At 43.3% G+C, this 19408-nt stretch overlaps 1 protein-coding gene across 2 annotated transcripts in view; it reads left to right on the plus strand.

Moving 5' to 3' along the window:
- Window positions 1-19408, plus strand: part of LDB3 (LIM domain binding 3) — a 92059-nt gene that overhangs the window by 11661 nt on the left and 60990 nt on the right. For both annotated transcript variants that reach the window (XM_083146350.1, XM_083146351.1), the window contains exon 2: window positions 2399-2526. In XM_083146350.1, coding sequence (XP_083002476.1) covers window positions 2434-2526 — 93 coding nt within the window. In that variant the 5' untranslated portion in view covers window positions 2399-2433. The remainder of the gene's footprint in view (window positions 1-2398; window positions 2527-19408) is intronic.

Below are 19408 nucleotides of genomic sequence, written 5' to 3' on the forward strand. Positions count from 1 at the left end.
GTCTAGGTACAGTGAACAAATAGACACTTTTTTTTGTTTAACAAAATTATTTTCCCTCTGTCTGTCCTCAGCGTGAATGGTGAAACTGTGGCTGCATTGGTAACTGTGGGCTTGGTAACCTTTGTTACTCCAGCTGCTGGACTGCATCTCAAATGATTGTCAACCACCATGGGAGATGTAGTCCTGGAACAGTTGGCATGGTGGCCTGACCCTTATATAACATAAATGACAAGTGTTTACAGTACACCACATTTGTATACAGTACACCACATGGCCTCATAGGGCACTGTTTAGATAATATGATTCTATAGCCCAGCTTCACTATAGAGTGCTAATCCTTAGCAGTCATTAATTCATGATCATCTGCCAAGGACTTAAGTCTTCTTAAGACACAGCATCCTTCAATGTATGTCTTTGTCTCATAAATGTCCTGACAACCACTACAGTTACCCTACATCATTATACCTGGTCATGTTCAGCTGAGATAATGATGATTCTTATTATTATTATTATTATTGATATTATTATGCTCCATTACATGCATCATATTTATTAATGTAGCATTTAATACTAAAGCACAGTTATGCTCTGTGGTGTGTGTGTGTGTGTGTGTGTGTGTGTGTGTGTGTGTGTGTGTGTGTGTGTGTGTGTGTGTGTGTTGGTATGTGTATGCATTTTGAATAACAGATTATTCAGTATTTCAGAATATTTTTATATTTGAATGAGGTATCTTGCATGTTGTACAAACACATCAAACACGTTAAATATACACAAATATATTTTATATGTGCATGAAACAAGGTTTTAAAACATAAAACAAGGTTTGTGTACTATCACAGATACTGAATTTAAATGCCAAGCAATCATTTTCTTGCACATATTTAGTGCTAGTTACATATCATGTCCCCAGTAGTGCCAGTTACATATCATGTCCCCAGTAGTGCCAGTTACATATCATGTCTCCAGTAGTGCCAGCTACATATCATGTCTCCAGTAGTGCCAGTTACATATCATGTCCCCAGTAGTGCAAGTTACATATCATGTCCCCAGTAGTGCCCAGTTACAGATCATGCCCCCAGTAGTGCCAGTTACATTTCATGTACCTAGTAGTGCCAGTTACATATCATGTCTCCAGTAGTGCCAGCTACATATCATGTCTCCAGTAGTGCCCAGTTACAGATCATGCCCCCAGTAGTGCCAGTTACATATCATGTACCCAGTAGTGCCAGTTACATATCATGTCTCCAGTAGTGCCAGTTACAGATCATGTCCCCAGTAGTGCCAGTTACAGATCATGTCCCCAGTAGTGCCCAGTTACATATTATGTCCCCAGTAGTGCCAGTTACATATCATGTCCCCAGTAGTGCTAGTTACAGATGTTCCCAGTAGTGCCAGTTACAGATGTCCCAAGTAGTGCTAGGTACAGATGTCCCCAGTAGTGCCAATTACAGATGTCCCCAGTAGGTTTTTAGGTACTTGTGTAGTTTCACGGCACCAGCATGGCACCTTGCATCTGTGTCCAGCTGCGGGGCTGTAAACTCCATGCCAACATGGATAGTTCAAACCCCCACTATCCACGTTTGCATGGAGTTGATTTTAGATAGCGCAGCGAACGTGGCAAGCCACCGAGCCTGTAGCGTTGGTGAGCGCAGCGAGCCCCGCAAGGGGACACAGACGCACGGCGCCATGAAAGTACACAAGTACCGGTTTTTAGCAAAAAAAAAACATTCTGGAGACTACGGTTTTCTGAATATTTTGGATAACGAATATTTGGATAAGGGATACTCGATAAACGAAATGCTTAATATTCAGTAAAGAACTTTGAAACTTAAATAACTTAAGTTCTAGCCCCCGACAGAGTTAATGCCTCCATTACAATTCATTATCTTGAAAAATACAACATTTAAAGTTTACGATTTTCCTTACAATAAATACCCTCACTGTAAAGACCACTGAAATCAATTCTAGGCTCGCAGAGGCCTGTGATAATCACTTGGGGAACAAATTTCACTTTTTAAAAAAAAAATTGCCACATAACTATTTAAATGAATATTTGCATTTGCTATGTGGGAAATGTGTTGAACACATAACGGGGTGGGATGATCCTGTGGACTGCTGCTATGAGGCAATAATAGATCTCTGAGTCACTGTATCCTTGCATGGGAGGTATTTGGTTACATACCTTTTATGGGTTCTGCTCAGCTGGGATATCTGTATCTGCATTATACATCCCTTCTATTCTTAAGTAGCACTTCAAGCCGAGTGAACAGGCAAGATTCCAATTACCTTATAATTGTGTGAACTAAGATCTTTTCCCCATGCATTCCTGCTATTCTCATTAGCTTGACCTTGGTGAAACAGCTTCCTTTTGATTTTTGTCTGTTTTTATTTCTCTCAGAGCCGTCAAGTGGCTGCGCTACAAGTTGGGAAAAAATGGCTTACACTGTATCTCTCACTGGACCCGGCCCGTGGGGATTCCGCCTGCAAGGAGGAAAGGACTTTAACATGCCCTTGACCATCTCCAGAGTAAGTGCAAAAAGTGACATCCGCATGCTATAGTGTTGCAATTACCCTGAGAGCATTCTGTATGCGACTGATATTAGAGCAAGAATTTAATTCAAGGGAAGCTGTTGGTCTGTCTGTCACAATCTGTGATCCAAATAACCGATTTGTCTATTTAACTCTTTCCTCGCTGCAGGGGGGGGGGGGATTAAAATAAATTAAATGGGCACTACGGTGTGTTTTATAGAGTGCTGTTAAACTTTTGGGTGCCAAGGGAATTTGTCAAAATAGGTGTAAAAAATTACCAAGCAAACCTTTGTATTAACCCGTTGAGTGCCACCGTTGCTGTGAGTCTCAAAATATCCGATAATAATGCCAGCACCTCTCACAGTACAATATTTAACTAAACTTCAATGAATTGACTTGGCTATACTGTAGTTGTATTTATTTATACTAAAAGAACAGTTGCTGTGATCAGTTGGCATTTTTGGCGGATATTTTGAGAATCGCTTACAGCAACGTTGGCACTCATAGAAATCGATTCTATTAGGTGCGGATGATTCGCACTTGCAAATCATCACGGCACCGGGCGCACTTTACGGCGGACTGAATTTGCTTAAAAATGCTTGCACCTCCATAAGGGGTGCTAGCAATTTCAAGCGAATTCGGCGAATTCGGCCGAACGAAGGGTGCAAGATCGGCTTAATCCGGGTGTCGTTTTCAGAATTTAAATGGCACCTGAACGACAACTCGCACCGTCAGCACTAATAGGATCGACCCCAAAGGGTTAGATATATCATCAGGCTTATTTAAATAAAACATAACATGATATGTATCTGCAAAATACACAGGTGCTAGGATTCCGCCAAAATATCTCCGGCCCCTGACTTAATTTGCATCCATAGGTTAAACATCTTAAATTGCCCTTTTTCCTGACTGCATGACATTTGCAGATATCAGCAGGTGTTCCTATGCTTAATGTCTTTAACTGGTCCATAAAACAAGCTAAGGTTACAGTAGATCCACTCTGTCTTAGCATCTTAATGTGACCAGCTTTGGCTTCTCCTCAATGTACTTTAATAATTCTCATTGTATGGGCACTTCTAGGTAATATATCCTTGCAATTTAAAACGATATATCTTACGATGATAATGGCCATCGGCATTGACCAATTTGATTTTTTCTTTTATCGTTTATTTTTATAAGCGTGTATTTTATCTGCATTTATTCGCGTTGTACTGTTTACATTAGATAAACATTAACTTCTATGTAATTAAAAGGCAATTGCTAGATTTACAGAATGGTTATAGTGCAAAAACATGTATGGCAATAATTCAGGACTGAGAGTACATAAAATATACTTTATTTATATTATCGTTCTTATTGTTTTAGAACACATTACTTTATGGATTTTGATAATATAATGTTCAGGTTTTAATAATCTTTTGGGTTTATAATAATCAATAAGGGGGCACATCTAGATTGTTCTTTTGGATTAGCTGCTTTCATTATATCAATTGTGTCTGATATCTTTAGTTGAATATTATAATCCAAATGATACACACCTGTAATGCTAAATGCACATTGCAGGTAACATAGACCATGGTGGTACATACTAGTAAAATGCATTGTTTATAAAATAGCTAACCTTGGTACCATACATATAGCTAAACCTAATGCTGCCCAAACACTTATGTGATCAGATGCATTGGGACATCGCAATGCGATGTCCCATCGCATCTGATCGCATCAAGTGGTGCCCAGTGCAGCACCCGATGTCGCATGCCATCCTGCGATGGACATCAGGTGCTGGAAGAGGGGTGGTGTGGGGCTGTGTAGGCGGGACCGGAGCTGGGGACCATAGCGGTGGAGCTTTCAGGCGGCGGGACTTGTCAGCAGCAGCAGTTGACTTTGAAACACTGAATGGCCCTCTGATTGGCTGAGAGAGCTCTCTCTCAGCGGCCTCAGCCAATCAGAGGGCCGTCCAGTGATGAGTCCCGCCGCCTGAAGCTCCACCACTTCAGTCCCCCGCTACACAGCCGCCATGCCTCCCCTGCTGCTGCTGAGTCCCTCCGGTCCCCAGCATTAAGGTACCGGCTCCCCGCCAGCGCTCCGGTCCCCATCCTGGCCCCGCTCCCCAACCACATGCGATTGCTCATGCAATTCGGTAAATGTGCAGCTCATAATATCTATCGATACGACATTCGACGGCGTGCCTGCGCATCGCGTCAAATGTCAGCTTGAAAATGCATGGTCATTCGATTTATCAGCCAGATGTGGTCAAAATCGAATGATTGTATGCAATATCTCACATATGTATGGGCAGCATTATTCCCAGAACTGACTGGGGAATTCCCTGATGAAGAAATCCAATTATACCCCTTTCGCACCAAGAATCAAATCGCCCGGTTAAAGCTTTTCAACCCGGTAATTTGCTGAATAACCTGGTGGTGTGAAAGGATCAACATGGGTCTTAAATCCCGGCACTCTGACCCTGCTCTTGACCAGGGTCGGTGTGCCAGGATTTGATATGCGTGTTGACACTTTCACACCACAGAAAAAAACGTTGTTGTTTTTTTAGCAAATTACCGGGTTGAACAGCCTTAACCCGGTAATTTGCAGGTTTGTGAATCGGTCCGGCTGCACCCAGGAAAATGATCCGGCATTTTAAAATGCCAGGTCATTCCCGGGTGGCCGGTATGAAAGGGGTATTACAAGTTTTACATGTTATGAACAGGTGCTATAGAATCAACCAGAACATGACAGTTCTAAGAGAACCATTACCATTTCGGCACTTAGGGGTTATTTTGGTTCAATCTTTCTGACAAATTTCTTCTTAGATGGACAAAACCATGTGCACTGCAGGGGGGCAGATGTAAAATGTGCAGAAAGAATTTGATTTGGGTGAGTTATTTTGTTTCTGTGCAGAGCAAATACTGACTGCTTTATTTTTACACTGCAATATAGATCTCACTTTGAAGAAAAACCCAAATCTAACTCTCTCTGCACAAGTAACATCTACCCCACCTGCAGTGCACATGGTTTTGTCCATCTAAGAAGGAACTTGTCAGAAAGAGTGAACCAAAACAACCCCCTTTATTCCATGCATTACTCATTGGGTAGCGTTGACTCCTGTCCTCTTTGAACCTTATAAATGACTAACTTCACTACTGAGAACATAACGAGCAGAAAGAAGACATTGGCAAATAGAGGAGACATCCTAAGTAATGAATGGGAATTTTATCAGAAGTACAAATATGTTGTGCTTTGCGGTATATTGGGCCCTGATTGTCACTATCCTATAGCAAACATGTTAAGCCTGCCATTTGTTACTTGCGGCATGACACTGACAAATGCTGAAGCAGAATATACAGCATTTCACTTTGGCCCTTATTCTGATCGGTGCGGATATTCCCGCATTCTTACGGAGCGGTCCGCACGCCACGGTGTTTTGCCGCGTGCGGCCATCGTCCGTAGAAACGCCCACGGGTCCTCCGCATTCGGACGGACTCACTCTTTAAGAACAGGGCGTGTTTACGGACGACATACAAACCATGCGTGTGCGGGAGAAACACTCCGATTCTGCACGGTATTACAGAGTATTACAGAGTATGCTCGGGAATACCGCATCCGAACGGGAGCCAAGCGGTGCTACCGCACGTAAGCGGAGTATTTACGCCAAACAACCCACTATTATGTATCTTCTGCAATACATCACATGACCCACTTATTCAATTACCTATCCTCATAAAAAACTTCTTATTTGGAATTGGAATCAATTAGATGCCAATATATCCTTACAAGCATGCCTAACACATGCATTGCACACATTAACCCTTACAGCAATTGAAGCAGCAATGGTTTCAATTAAAGCACTGACAAGCGTCCTATTAGTGAGTAATGAGTAAAGGAGTCGATTCTATTGGGTTCAGGTGTTAATGCTTGTAGTCATTAGGCGTACGTTCGCCTACCGCATGAACGAGTGGTGTCCGCAAAGCAATAGTACACTTGTGGACACCGCACATTTCTTCCCTTTTTGATCGCGTGCATTCGGAGTGGTATCCGAATGTACGCCCCCCAACATAAGTGTACTCCCCCGTGTCCGCCCATGTTTCCGCCCCGTTTTGCCCACTTTGAAACTACGCCCATGTGTCATTCCGCATGACGCCCATAATACGCCCATATTTCCCGACTGATTGCGGGGAACAGTTTTGTACGGGATTTGGCCGAACAGGTACGGAGTCAAGGCGTGGCACATGCGCGTTGCGTTCTCCACGCATGCGCAGACGCCGTAAAGACGCGATCCGAAAGTATGCGGTAAAGTACGCGTCAATCAGAATAAGGGCCTTTGTATGGGTCTCAGAAGTGTATGGAGGGTATTTGTGAAATGCTACAACCTATTTAAGTTCATTCCTAGTGACAGTGTAAAAATAAGCATCATTCTGAGAATACTATTCACACTGCATCCATTTAAGTCAATGCTTTACCTCCTGGTTATTCCAAGCAGGCCCGAGGCACAAATAATTGAATATAAATTCTGTAGTAATGCAAGAAACCTATTTTATGATCATTCTCAACACAATAACATCACATGTCATAATAAATTCTAAAATGTTTGGAATATTGCAAAATCTGTTAAGACTCCTTCTTGAAATCCTCCAAGAAAGCTTCCAATGTGATTGGAAACAACACAATTATAATGCACACTTAAAAAGCTGGTGATACCCCATTGAAGCCTATGGGCTTCTTAACGCGACCCACGCCGCCCGAACGGACCCCCGCTTCCTTGCACCGACACCTCCCCCTCACCTGCTGTGTGCAGGCAGCACAGCGTGTGCTGCCTGGACCTGTGACCTCCTCCCTGCACTGTATCCTCTTCCGGGTGCAGGGAGGAGGAGGAGAGGCCACCCGGCAGCAGCAGCCCCGGGTAAGGGAGGGAGAGGGGAGCCGCCAGGACCCGCAGCACATCGCCGGCAAGATTGCAAAGGACAGTTCTTAACGCAAGAGCTGTCCTTTGCCATAATTATCGCATATGTTACAGCATATGCGATAATTAGGTGTGTGGTAGCTGGCGATGTGCGGCAGAGCTGGGGTGCGGATGTTACAGCATCCCACCCATGGTGGTCTATACATGAAGAGGAGAAAAGAGTGGAGAAGTTGACCATGGCAACCAGTCAGCTATGCAGTAACAATTATAGAGTGCATTCTATAAAATTATTTGTACCAGCTGATTCGTTGCTATAGGCAACTGCTCCACTGGCTTACTTCTCAAATATCTGCACTCATTTTGAAAGAATGCTCTAGGTAAAATAGGAAATGCAATATGCCAGGCACACTGTATGTAGGTGTGACATCACCCCAGTGTGTTGGGCAAAGCCCACTGTGTCCGTAGTTATTCTATATTTTAGAATGTGAACATTCTTTTTTTTTATATATATATATATATATATACGCTTTAAAATCCCTCTGACAAATGAAGGTAAATGACTTGAATAATTGCATTTAATACTTTGAGTGCAACCATGCAGCTAACTAGCCAATGTATTGGGCACATACTGTAAATAACTGTAATTGATCACATTTGTTTGCTGATAAAGCTTTGCTTTGTACTCCGAAATCCGATACTGCATTGTTTGCGGTCTCATTTTAAAACAGGTGTACTCTCATTATAATCCTATAAGGAATGCTATAGAACTTTGTTGTGAGGCAGTACAGTATTTATCCCACATCCTCATGCTGCATTCTTTTACATACAGTACGATGTTTAGAATACTTGTTGTAAAACGATACAACTCTGTCACTTTTCTTGATGTGTATAAGAAGTCTTTTATGTCACCATTGTTTTTGTTATTGTTTAGAAGTGCCATCAATTACCTCCCCAGTCGTGGTAATCTGGTTACAGCATCACTGTTATTTGTATTATAGATGAACGATATAAATGATCGGGGAGGGCGCATGGCCTTATATTGAACTACAGAAACATCTAGCAGATAAAGGGGAGATTATCATTTATTTCTATAAGGTCCTACACACGTAGCGATTTGCTGAGATTTCTGAGTAATGCTAGTTCCCTCAGAACGTTTAGCTAGACCGCTCAGAACACTGTGTGCTGAGCGATCTGTCGGGTCTGGTCCTGCCCGGGTGATAGTATACCCCTACACACGGATCAATGAAGGGGCATTTTCTAAGCGATCTAGTGAAATCTAGCCGGGGGCAGTGGGCAGGGGGCAGCGGGCAGGGGTACCACCCAGCGTTTCATGGGTGTTCCCATGGTAATCGGCCGGGTATGTGGTGCTGGGTGCGGACAGCTGACATCAACGGGTGTCGGCTGCCCGCCCATTTCTGCCAGAACGTACAGGCAAATAAAAGTGACCTGAGAGTCACTTTATATATGCATGTGCGCACCACATCTTTCGATGGTCGGCTACCATCAAAAGATGTGGGAGGTTCCCACTGGCACGCGAATGGATGTTTATGTGAAACATTCATTCACATGCCATGCGAATGTACCCGCCGTACGAATGGTGGGCCGGCATACCACCATTCGCAGGGCGGGTTATGGTTTATGCAAATTGGCATACGAACGAATCAACCAGAACAACCCCCTTTGTTCAAAACTGCCATATATCCACCACCGTTATCCTCTTCTTTTAACAAGCACTGTTTTAAAATGTGTATGACCTTGTGAAAGCTCTGAGAATAGCTGATTAGTTACATTCATTTCAAATATATACATTTTACCCAAAATAAAAGGTATATTGTAGTTATAAGAACATTATTAAAACATTTTTGGAAATTGCTAAGCAAATGTAGTGGTGGTCTGGGGAAGAATGAATTTATTTCCATAAAACAATGGGGTTTATAAAACAAGTCATTTACAGATGGGAACGAAAGACTTGATGGATGAGGTGTGAGTGCAGGAAAGGAACATTACTGTATATTTAAACTTTTATTTCACTTTCATTTTCTAGAGTCTCCGTTCCTCCAATAGAGTTGCATAGGGTATTCTGGTAGCACTGACCTTGCTGATCAGTCATTTCTGCAGCTGATCTGTGTGGTTAGAGAACATCAGGCATGTGGGGGATTCCAGTGAACTCTGGTTACCTCCGATCACCTGAGCAGGGAATGTCTGTATCACATCGGCAGTATATCCGTTTCTGTAATTTAGTGATCCCCACTAATTACTTGTGATCCCTGACATTAGGAAACACTTGGCAAAGCCTGGGGTTTACCCAAAGCCAGGAAGTACTAGTAAGCACTGCTAGACATTGGGGGTTGAACAGAAACTGTGGGCTTCTTTTTAAAATAATTTCAAGCTCAACAGTGTCTTCTAGGTCTGGGACAGACTGGGTTAAAGTAAATGACAGAGCTGTACAAGATTCAAGATTCACATAAGAATTATTTGGGACTAACTTAAAACCGGAACCGGACCACTACACGGTATGCTGGATTGGACTAGTAAACTCTGTATTCCGGAGCTTGTAATGTCCTGTCTGGGTGGTGCTTGTCCGAGGGGTGTCTAGTCGGTTGAGGGGTGTGTGTGCGAGCTTTCACTAGGGACATGGGGATGGGTCAGATTACAGCCTCCTCGTAGGTCCAGACCATTCCGGTTTTTATTACACACCCGGACCATGCAGGGAGGCTTCATTCTCCCACTTCTCCTCTCCCCAGTGACAGGTGTCACAGCAGGCCCACTGGGTGGGACACCCCTGGCAATGCACCCCCTCCCCCCGGACCGGACACTACAAGCTCCAGAATGACAGAAATTGATAAATGGAGCCTGTCCAGTCCGGCTTTCAGGGGTGCTGTCTGGTTCTAGTTTCTACCCATACCCGATTTATTTATGGACAGTTATTTATAAAGCGCACACATATTCCGCAGCGCTTTACAGAGAATATTTGAACATTCACATCATTCCCTGACCCAGTGGAGCTTACAATCTATATTCCCTACCACATGTATATGCACACACATTTAATTCTAGGGTTAATTTTGTGTGAACCAATTAACCTACCAGTAAATTTTGGATTGTCGCACGAAACCAGAGCACCCATAGGAAACCCACTAAAGCACTGGGAGAATATACAAACTCTGCACAGTTAGTTCAAGTTTCATTTATTTATCATATGCAGTTAACACAAGGTAAACATACAATGAAATGTGCTGGGCAAAAAGTCAATCAATTCAGCAAAAAAATAAGATAATAAATATAAAAATAACACATTTAAAAGTTCTGAATCTTAATAAAAATATAACTGACACACATAGAAGATATCATCGGTAGTGAAGTGTCAAAGTCAAGATTAAATATACAGTGCTATGGATTAGAATTCAATAACCTATTAGACTGGTGATAAAAACTATTTATGAGTCTTGTAGTGCGGACAGCCATGCTCCTGTGCCTTCTACCCAATGGTAACAAGGAGAATAGGCTGTGGACTTGATGGCTATGATCTTTGATAGTGCTATGAACTTTCCACAGACACCACTGGTGATAAATATCCTGGATGGCAGGGAGTCTGCTCCCACTGGTATGCTCAGGCGCTGTCACTACCCGATGTAGTTCTGTGTGACTATAGGCAGAGCAGTTCCTGCACCACAACATAACACAGTCAGTCAGCAAGCTCTCGATGGTACATCTATAACAGTTAGTGAGAATTCTGGGGCCCTTACCAAACTTCCTCAATCTTCTCAAGAAATAGAGCTGCTAGTCCATGAGAGATCCTAAGTGATATGAACACAGAGGAACCTAAAGTTGCTAAATTGGTCTATGATCAATCAACTCCTTTGTTTTGCTGACATTAAGATAGAGGTTATTATCCTGGCACCAACCAATTAGTGCATTGACCTCCTCTCTATAGGCTGTATCATCATTGTTTGTGATGAGGCCCAAGATTGAGGTATCGTCAGCAAATTAAGGATAACATTAGAGCTGTGTTTTGCAACACAGCCATGAGTAAACAAGGCATACAGGAGGGGGCTGAGCATACAACCCTGCAGAGCATCTGTATTGAGAGTCAGAGAAGATGATATATTGTTGCCTATTCTCAGCACCTGGGTCCTCCCTGTCAAAAAGTCGAACATCCAGCTACAGATGGAAACATCTAACCTCAGATCACGAGCTTAGAGATGAGCTGGAAGGAATGATGGTATTAAATGCAGAGCTGTAATCAATGAACAGCATCCTCACATATATATTTATTTTTTCCAGATGAGTGAGGGCAATATGAATCGCCAAAGCTATAGCATCGTCTGTGGACCTATTCTGTCTATATACAAATTGTGATCGATGTAGAGTGTCAGGAAGAAGGGAACATATATAGTTCTTCACTAGCCGCTCAAAACACTTCATAATAAGGGAAGTAAGTGTTACTGGGCGATAATCATTTAAGCAAGAGGCCACTAATTTCTTGGTTATAGGAACAATGGTAGATGCTTTAAAGGAAGTTGGAACCATGGACTGATTCAGGGAGAGGTTAAAGATGTTAGTAAATACCTCTGCCAATTGCACACGCTCTGAGGGCCCTGCCTGGGATACCATCTGGCACTGGAGCTGTGTGCAGATTTACACTTTTGAAGGACCTTCTCCCATTGTTAGCGCCAGTGTGACAGCTCCCCAATCAATCAATGGACGGATGGCGGGCGCTATGTTAGCCACATCAAACCGACCATAAAGGTTGTTACGTTTCTCAGGAAGAGATGTGGATAGTTGAGCAGGGCTCCTATTATCCCTTTTATAGTCCATGATACAGCATAGTCGGTTCCACATACGTCTGGGATCAGAACTAAAGTTAGATTCCACTTTGCCTTCTTAGCATCTTTGTTGGTCTGCCGAAGGTCGTATCTGGCTGTTTTATAGGCTTCGGAATCCCCTGAGTTAAGGCAGTTGACCTCAAGTGTTTCCTGACTCACCCAGGGTTTCTGGTTTGTGTGCTGTATGTGTGGAGGTTAATTTTGGGAACAACGTCCTCAATGCACTTGCAAATATAGCCGATGACAGAGTCTGTATATTCATTGATGCTGCCTTCAGCTGCGTCCTCAAACATCTGCCAATCAGTTGTAGAAAAGCAGTCTGCAACACCTCCTCTGCACCATTACTCCATTTAAATGCCATGCTTGAAACTGGTTTTCCCTGTTTCTGTCTGTATGTAGGGCCATGGTGGAATCAAACCTATGAGCTCATTCAGGGGCGTAGCTAAGGGTTCATGGGCCCTGGTGCGAAAGGTCAGCTTGGGGCCCCCCTACATACAACAAAATTAAAATCTCGGTCTGTTTATATTTTAATACATCAAGTATATTATGTTAATAATAGAACTAACATTTAAACATAGGATAGTAGTTTATTTAAATAAAAAATTAAAAGAACAAAGATGATAAAACTGGAGAGGCCCAGGTTACTGGAAGCTATGGTGTGCTAGGTATTAATCTACAAGGCCCAAAGGATTATATTATGATACTAGGGGCCATGATATCTAGATGTGGCACTACAAATCCCAGCACATCCTCTATCGGCAGAGCATGCCGATGCCCACATCGGCACAGCAAGCTGGCAGGGAAGGGATATCCCCAGCACGGCTGTCTGTAATCCCCATGGCATCTCCTTCCTATGAGTCACCCAGGATGAGCCCCCCACCTTCCCTCCTCAGCATCATGGCGTCCCAGCAACGGAGGAGCTCGCTCATCCATAGCCGCAATCCTCCCGGCACAGCCACTCAATGCCCTTTCCCTACCAGCACGCCCAGCACCGCCGCCCGCCTAACGTTACCGGCCTCCCCGCGGCATCACTGGCGCACCGGCCCCACTCACCATCCTCTACGCGGCGACTCTCTCCAGGTTACCAGGGGCAACTATGTCACCCAAGCCGCTGCTGCTGGTGATGCTGTACGCCCAATGGGCGGTCTTCTACGAGACGTATGGAGCGTGCTCCGCTGACGCCCGATGCTATCCGTCCATACTTGAAGCTGGAACGGCTCTGCGCATGTGCGAAATTATGCCATTAAACCTCGGCTGCCCTATTATAGTGGCGGGGGTTACAGTGGCGGGGGTTGGGCCCCCCTGGCTCAGGGGCCCGGTCGCAGGTGCGACCGCTGCGACCCCTGTAGCTACGCCACTGAGCTCATTGCTATGAGGCAGTAATCAATTTGAATTAGGAATCTTGCTATATGTGACATAAGAATATGAGAGTGAATTTTGCCCTTTTATGCACTGCTATTTTGTTTGCTTTAATGGTGATTGGTCTCCTTATATGGTGAAGGAGGGGGGAGCAGGGCAGTTATCTGCCATACTTTGTCCAAAGCAGGCCTACTTTAATACAATACATTATTCAATTTAATGGAATATATGAATTTCACCTTCAGACAGATTGATTTAATCAGTTTCACAAATTACAAAATCAGCTTACTGTGTACATCTGTAAACAATCTAACACGATAGCACATTTGGAGCTAATACAAAGTTTATTTTATTAAGTAGTGCCACACTGAGGGCTGTGCAGTTGGTGCCATCGCCCATGGTTAGAGGCTAATAGGGCAGCACTGTTGCGGATACTTGTCTATTGGTACAGGTTCCATGTATGTTACTGGAGGTAACAACAGCTGCGTAGAGCCATACATACTGTACAAGTGCCATAGAGAACATGCCAGGTTTCAAGAAGATGCTGTGGCTATTGGTAGAAGGGAAAGTTGTTAAAGAGCACAAGGAAGATAAAGGGGGAGCTGCCCGGCATGACTAGGGCACTAGAATGTCCAGGTGCGGCAGGCCTGTACATCTCAGTCCTGAGGGAACCATGGAAGACAAAGAAAGCTGGAGAGTGACATAACCATATATATATATACAGATGTTCATAGACTTTTTTTTTTTTTTGAGGGGGTGAAGGGATGGGGTTTTCTGCTGGATGGTTTGGATTCAGATTTGGTTTGGGATTTCCCGAAAATTGAAAAAAAAATTACTAAAATAATGTAATTTTGACCTATTTTTGCTTCTTTGGTATGATTAACATTAATTTCCCGTCATCGCCAATAAATTTTGAAATTGCACCTGAAATGATAATTACCAGCAATATAAAGACCTAAGATTTATATCCTAGTTCCAAACAGGGGTATGGGTCAGGGGTCGACAAAATTAAGCTCGACAGTCAATAGGTCGATCACTATTGGTCGACAGGCACAAGGTCAACAAATAAAACAAGTTGACATGCATTAGGTAGACACAAGCAAAATGTTGACGTGGAAAGCGTCAACATAGAGAACAGTTTTTCACTGTTTCTGTGTGTCTATGTAGACATAGGTCGGCATGAATACCGTATAAGTGTAATGCATCCCCTTGCTGTGCTCACCATGCTTCAGGCACTATTATGTTCCCCCTACATGTCCACTGGGATGGCAAAGTATGAACAAGTCCATCTTTATAAAAAAAAATCATGAAAAACACATGACAACCATTTTCCATATCGACCTTTTTCCATGTCGACCTTTTGCTTGTGTCGAACTAATGCATGTCAACATTTTTAAGTGTCCACCTTTTGACTGTCGACCAATAGTGGTCAACCTTTTGACTGTTGTACTAGACGCTGTCGATCCCCCAAACAGATGGTTACTCCGACTGCGTTCGACTGGTATCCCCTAAATGAGAGTTCTCTATATATTGCAGCCAAACATTACACTGTCTTGGACATGCCTATGGAGGGCAAGGAAAAAGTAGCAGTGCCACTGCCAATAAGTGCCTTTGTCCGACTTCCACAACGAAAATATTTAGTTGTTATCTAATGTACAGTATATGTTGTACTTGTATTCTATAATACCCCTTTTAGACCAAAACGCCGGGTCACACCCGGCTTTTTGGACCCTGGTTGAAGCCGGGTGCGACCTGGCGTTTAGGGGCATTTACACCGGCCGGCCTAAACGCCCTCACCCCCCTCCCGCCCCTTCCCGGCGCTTGAAGATGACAGCGCAATGTCATCTTCAAGCGCCGATCGACGCCGCCGTACCCGGAACGCTGCTGGGGGCAGCCCAGCACTAAGGTAAGCTGCTAGGCTGCCCCAGGTCCCCGCACGCACCCCCCGCCATTGGACAGGAGGTGAATGAATGCCGCACACAGGCATCCGTTCACCTCCCTCCCCCGCCGCCGCTGCTGTCTGCAGAGTATAGCAGACAGCAGCGCCGGCTGTCAGTGTCAGACTGACAATCCGTCCAACCTGCGGACGCTGCGGTCCGCAGGTTGGACGTTCCCCATTCATGTAAATGGGAGCCGGGTCATCCGACCCGGCGTTCCCATTTACACCGCCCTCTACCCAGGTCCTAGCCGTGTTCTACACAGGTCAGGACCTGGGTAGAAGTCCCGTGTAAAGGGACACGGCGTTAGGGATTTACACCGCCGAAGATCCGGGTCTGACCCGCCGCTGACCCGGATTTTTCGGCAGTGTAAAAGGGGTATTAATGTGAAAGTATACTATATTTATACCTAGAAGTATCAACAGATGTAGTATGTTGGGCTTAGTTTTATATACTGCCCTTTTTCAGCGTCCCTTTGAAATGCTGTGATCTCCTAATTATAGATACACAGGATTAGACTAGGTTCAGGTGATTAGCAAACTGCAGGAGGTCCAAGAGTGGTCAGTGCAGGAGGTCATAGTCAATCAAACAGTGACAGGTGAAGGACCATTTGTGTGGCCTAGTCAAAGGGAACATTGTCCCTTCTTTCCTCCATCTATAAATAGACCAGAGTCCAGTGGATATACATGAAACATGCTTGTGGTGTTATCTATCTGTCAAGTTATCACGAACACAATCTGGTAATCTCATGTTAAAGAGCAACCTGACAGTTATGGAATGAGGTTACATGAAGTGTCCATTTGGCTCTAAGGTGACATCAGGAGTCTCCTCTATCTGACTGATATTTTTGTAATTCAAATTTTCAGATGAATTCTATAGATGAAATATTCAAAGTTGTGCATTACCCCTACATTTTGTCTTAAAAGGTAATAAGTAAAACATTAGTAATATTGGGTGAAATTGAATAGGATGAGAGATTCAGAAAGTGAGAGATTTTGTGAGAAATCTCCAGTGTTTTTTTTAAAGCGGCAATCATTTACTCTGCAAAACCTGTTTGATATTGAAGTGTAAATGATTGCCGCTTTAAAAAAAACTGGAGATTTCTTACCAAATCTCTAATTTTCTGAATCTCTCATCCTATTAAATCTCACCCATTGGCTGTACATTATACATTGTATAATAAAAAGAAAATAGTTTGAGAAGTCTCCCAGATTACTATGTTGATTTGATGTTGTAAATTAATACAAGCAGTGTAAACACAGGGCTGGTGAAGTAGTTTTGGGGTACTCTGGAAATGTGGTGGCCCATCTTTGTTGGCGTGGGCCCCAACCCCTGGTAACAAAAGTACAACTGGGTTTTGTTTATGGTGTACATTAGAGAAGTTGAACCTATATGATATATATGGAGTGGGAAGTATCTGCAGGGCCAGTGAAAGCCTTCTCAGCACCCTAGGCAAAACATCAGCCTACTGTTCCCTTCTTCTATATTGCCACCAATACCCACTTTCCAACCCCTTAAGGCATACTTACCTAACATTCTGGAATGGAGGCTCCCAAAAAGTGGGTGTTCCTCAAAGTCCCCTGGGAAGGTGGGCACATCCCCTGTATTCCCTGGAGGCCCCCAGGAAGGGGCAGCAAAATAGGGAAGTATGCCTCAAGGGAAAGTATGGAAATGAAGATGGAGATAGAGAGTTCCACAGCCGCCACCTGAATTAAGTACAACAAGAATCCTCATGGACATCCTTGATTTTTTGATAGACAGACTTGGTGGCGCCCCTCCAGATCACAGCGCCCTAGGCAGCTGCCTAATGGTAGAGCCGACCCTAAGTATGTGACTTTAATTCTTTAACACGCACTGGCGTACAGCAATCTATTTTAGACTTGCGAGTCATTTCCATATCCCTGTTGGAATGCAGGCCGAGGTCAGGACATTTTAAACCAAATACATGTCCAGCTCAGCTTCTATTTAGATACAGCACATCCAGTAACACGGATGGACTTGCCTTCAAGTCTCTGTGAGCACTTGGTATTTTATTGCTGTTGTCACAAAGATTGGAGTAAATGCAAAATATAGCTCCGTACGTTCTTAGTGTAAAGAGCTGACAGCATTGATATAGTGGCACATTCATACAGATCAAGCAGACAAGTGCTGGCTGTTATAAGGTGTCAATACACAAGCTAACACAGTATTGTCTGAGGTTTTCGAGAGAACATAGGGAAAATCCTTCAGATAAGAATTGTATATATAATGTATATGTGTAAGAATGACTTTAGTAAAACATTTTGCTTAATAAAAATAGAAGCATTTTATTCTGAAATATGAACGCTTAATATAATAGAATTTGATGTCTTTGATATCTGTGTGAAATATAGGACCAGATTCACATCCGCTTGCTAGGCAGTTTATAGGTGTTACCTAGAAAGCGGGAAACCGCCCACCCCTCCGTCAGCGCCGCCCGCATCCCCTTGGTAACATGCGAGGGGAAGAGAAATCATTTGATGGTCGCCGACCATTGAATGATTTCTCTCCCCTTCGGAAATAAGTCAGTGAAAACTGAATTTTATTTCAGCCGGGCACTAATGTCATGTGACGCCAGCCGCCCACCCCAAGCGTTCCCCAGCTTCGGGCCGGTGTCCTTTCCCCGCCTGCCCCCTCTGGAGCAAACGGTTAGGCGAGTGTGAAACTCGCAGAAGCCATTTGATTTTGGGATCTGCACCTGCGCAAATACGTGAATACTCAGACCCCCCACCATAGGAACAGGGATAAATTCGGCCCCATCAATCAAAGTGGAATCACCCCAATAGTTTGATTTGTGTCAATTTTAGAATGACATCTTTTTAATTATAAATTTTCATTAGCTGGGACTGTACATTAGTTGTTTAATACTGTGGGGTAAAATTACTTTAATTAAGATGGGAGTTCTATTGAAGATGGGATGTTGCGTATAGCAACCAATCAGATTCTACTTCTATTTATTTAACACCATCTAGAAGATAATAGATAGAATCTGATTGGGTGTTATTGGGAACCTCCCTTTTTAATAGAACTTCCATATTAGTAAATTTCCACTGTGTCCAAAGGTTCCCAAACACTGTCCTCAAGGCACCCTAACAGTCCAGGTTTTCAGTATATCCTTTTTTTGGCCACAGGTAAATTAATTAGTGCCTAAATCAATTTGATTTACCATTTGTGCTGAGCCACGGATAGCTTTAGAACCTGGATCGATGGCGTGCCTTGAGACAACCTCAGCTCTAGACACTTATAAGAAATGGAAATATAAAAATAAATTAGACATCCTATACGTATAAGCAATTCCTATGTTTTACTTTTGATAAAATAAGCTGAATGCATTTCTTGTATATGCTCCATAATGCAAGTGTACAATAAATACTATACAGTTTATTGTTACAAGATGTAATAAATGTAATTAGTACGTCCCTTGCTATAAAAAGTGTAAGATTAACGGACTGTGTATGGGGGCTTTAGACATTTTTCTTGTTCCCAGCTTTGGATTAAAAGTGCATTTTTTAATTAATCAAAAGCAAGTTGGTCTTGCATTGTAAAATGGGGAGCTTTCAATATTTTTGCTAAATCAATAAAATCTCAGCACTTTGGCCCAGATCTGATAGTGGCCGAGGTTTGCAAAGACTATACAGATTTATTCTTAAGGCCTCCATATATTAGGCTTACTTGTCCTAAGAACAAATCAAACCCGATTCCCCAGAGCTCACCGGGCAGCTCCCCGAGAGCTCACTGATTTGGCACTTGATGTGCCATGTTTTTAAATGTGATAAATTGCATGAGACTTATCACACAAAAGCCCGGGGAGCTGCAGACAGGGTGCAGCATAATTGAAA

The sequence above is a fragment of the Crinia signifera genome, chromosome 6 (assembly GCF_055691185.1).
Source record: "Crinia signifera chromosome 6, ASM5569118v1, whole genome shotgun sequence".
In the NCBI taxonomy this organism is placed as follows: domain Eukaryota; kingdom Metazoa; phylum Chordata; class Amphibia; order Anura; family Myobatrachidae; genus Crinia; species Crinia signifera.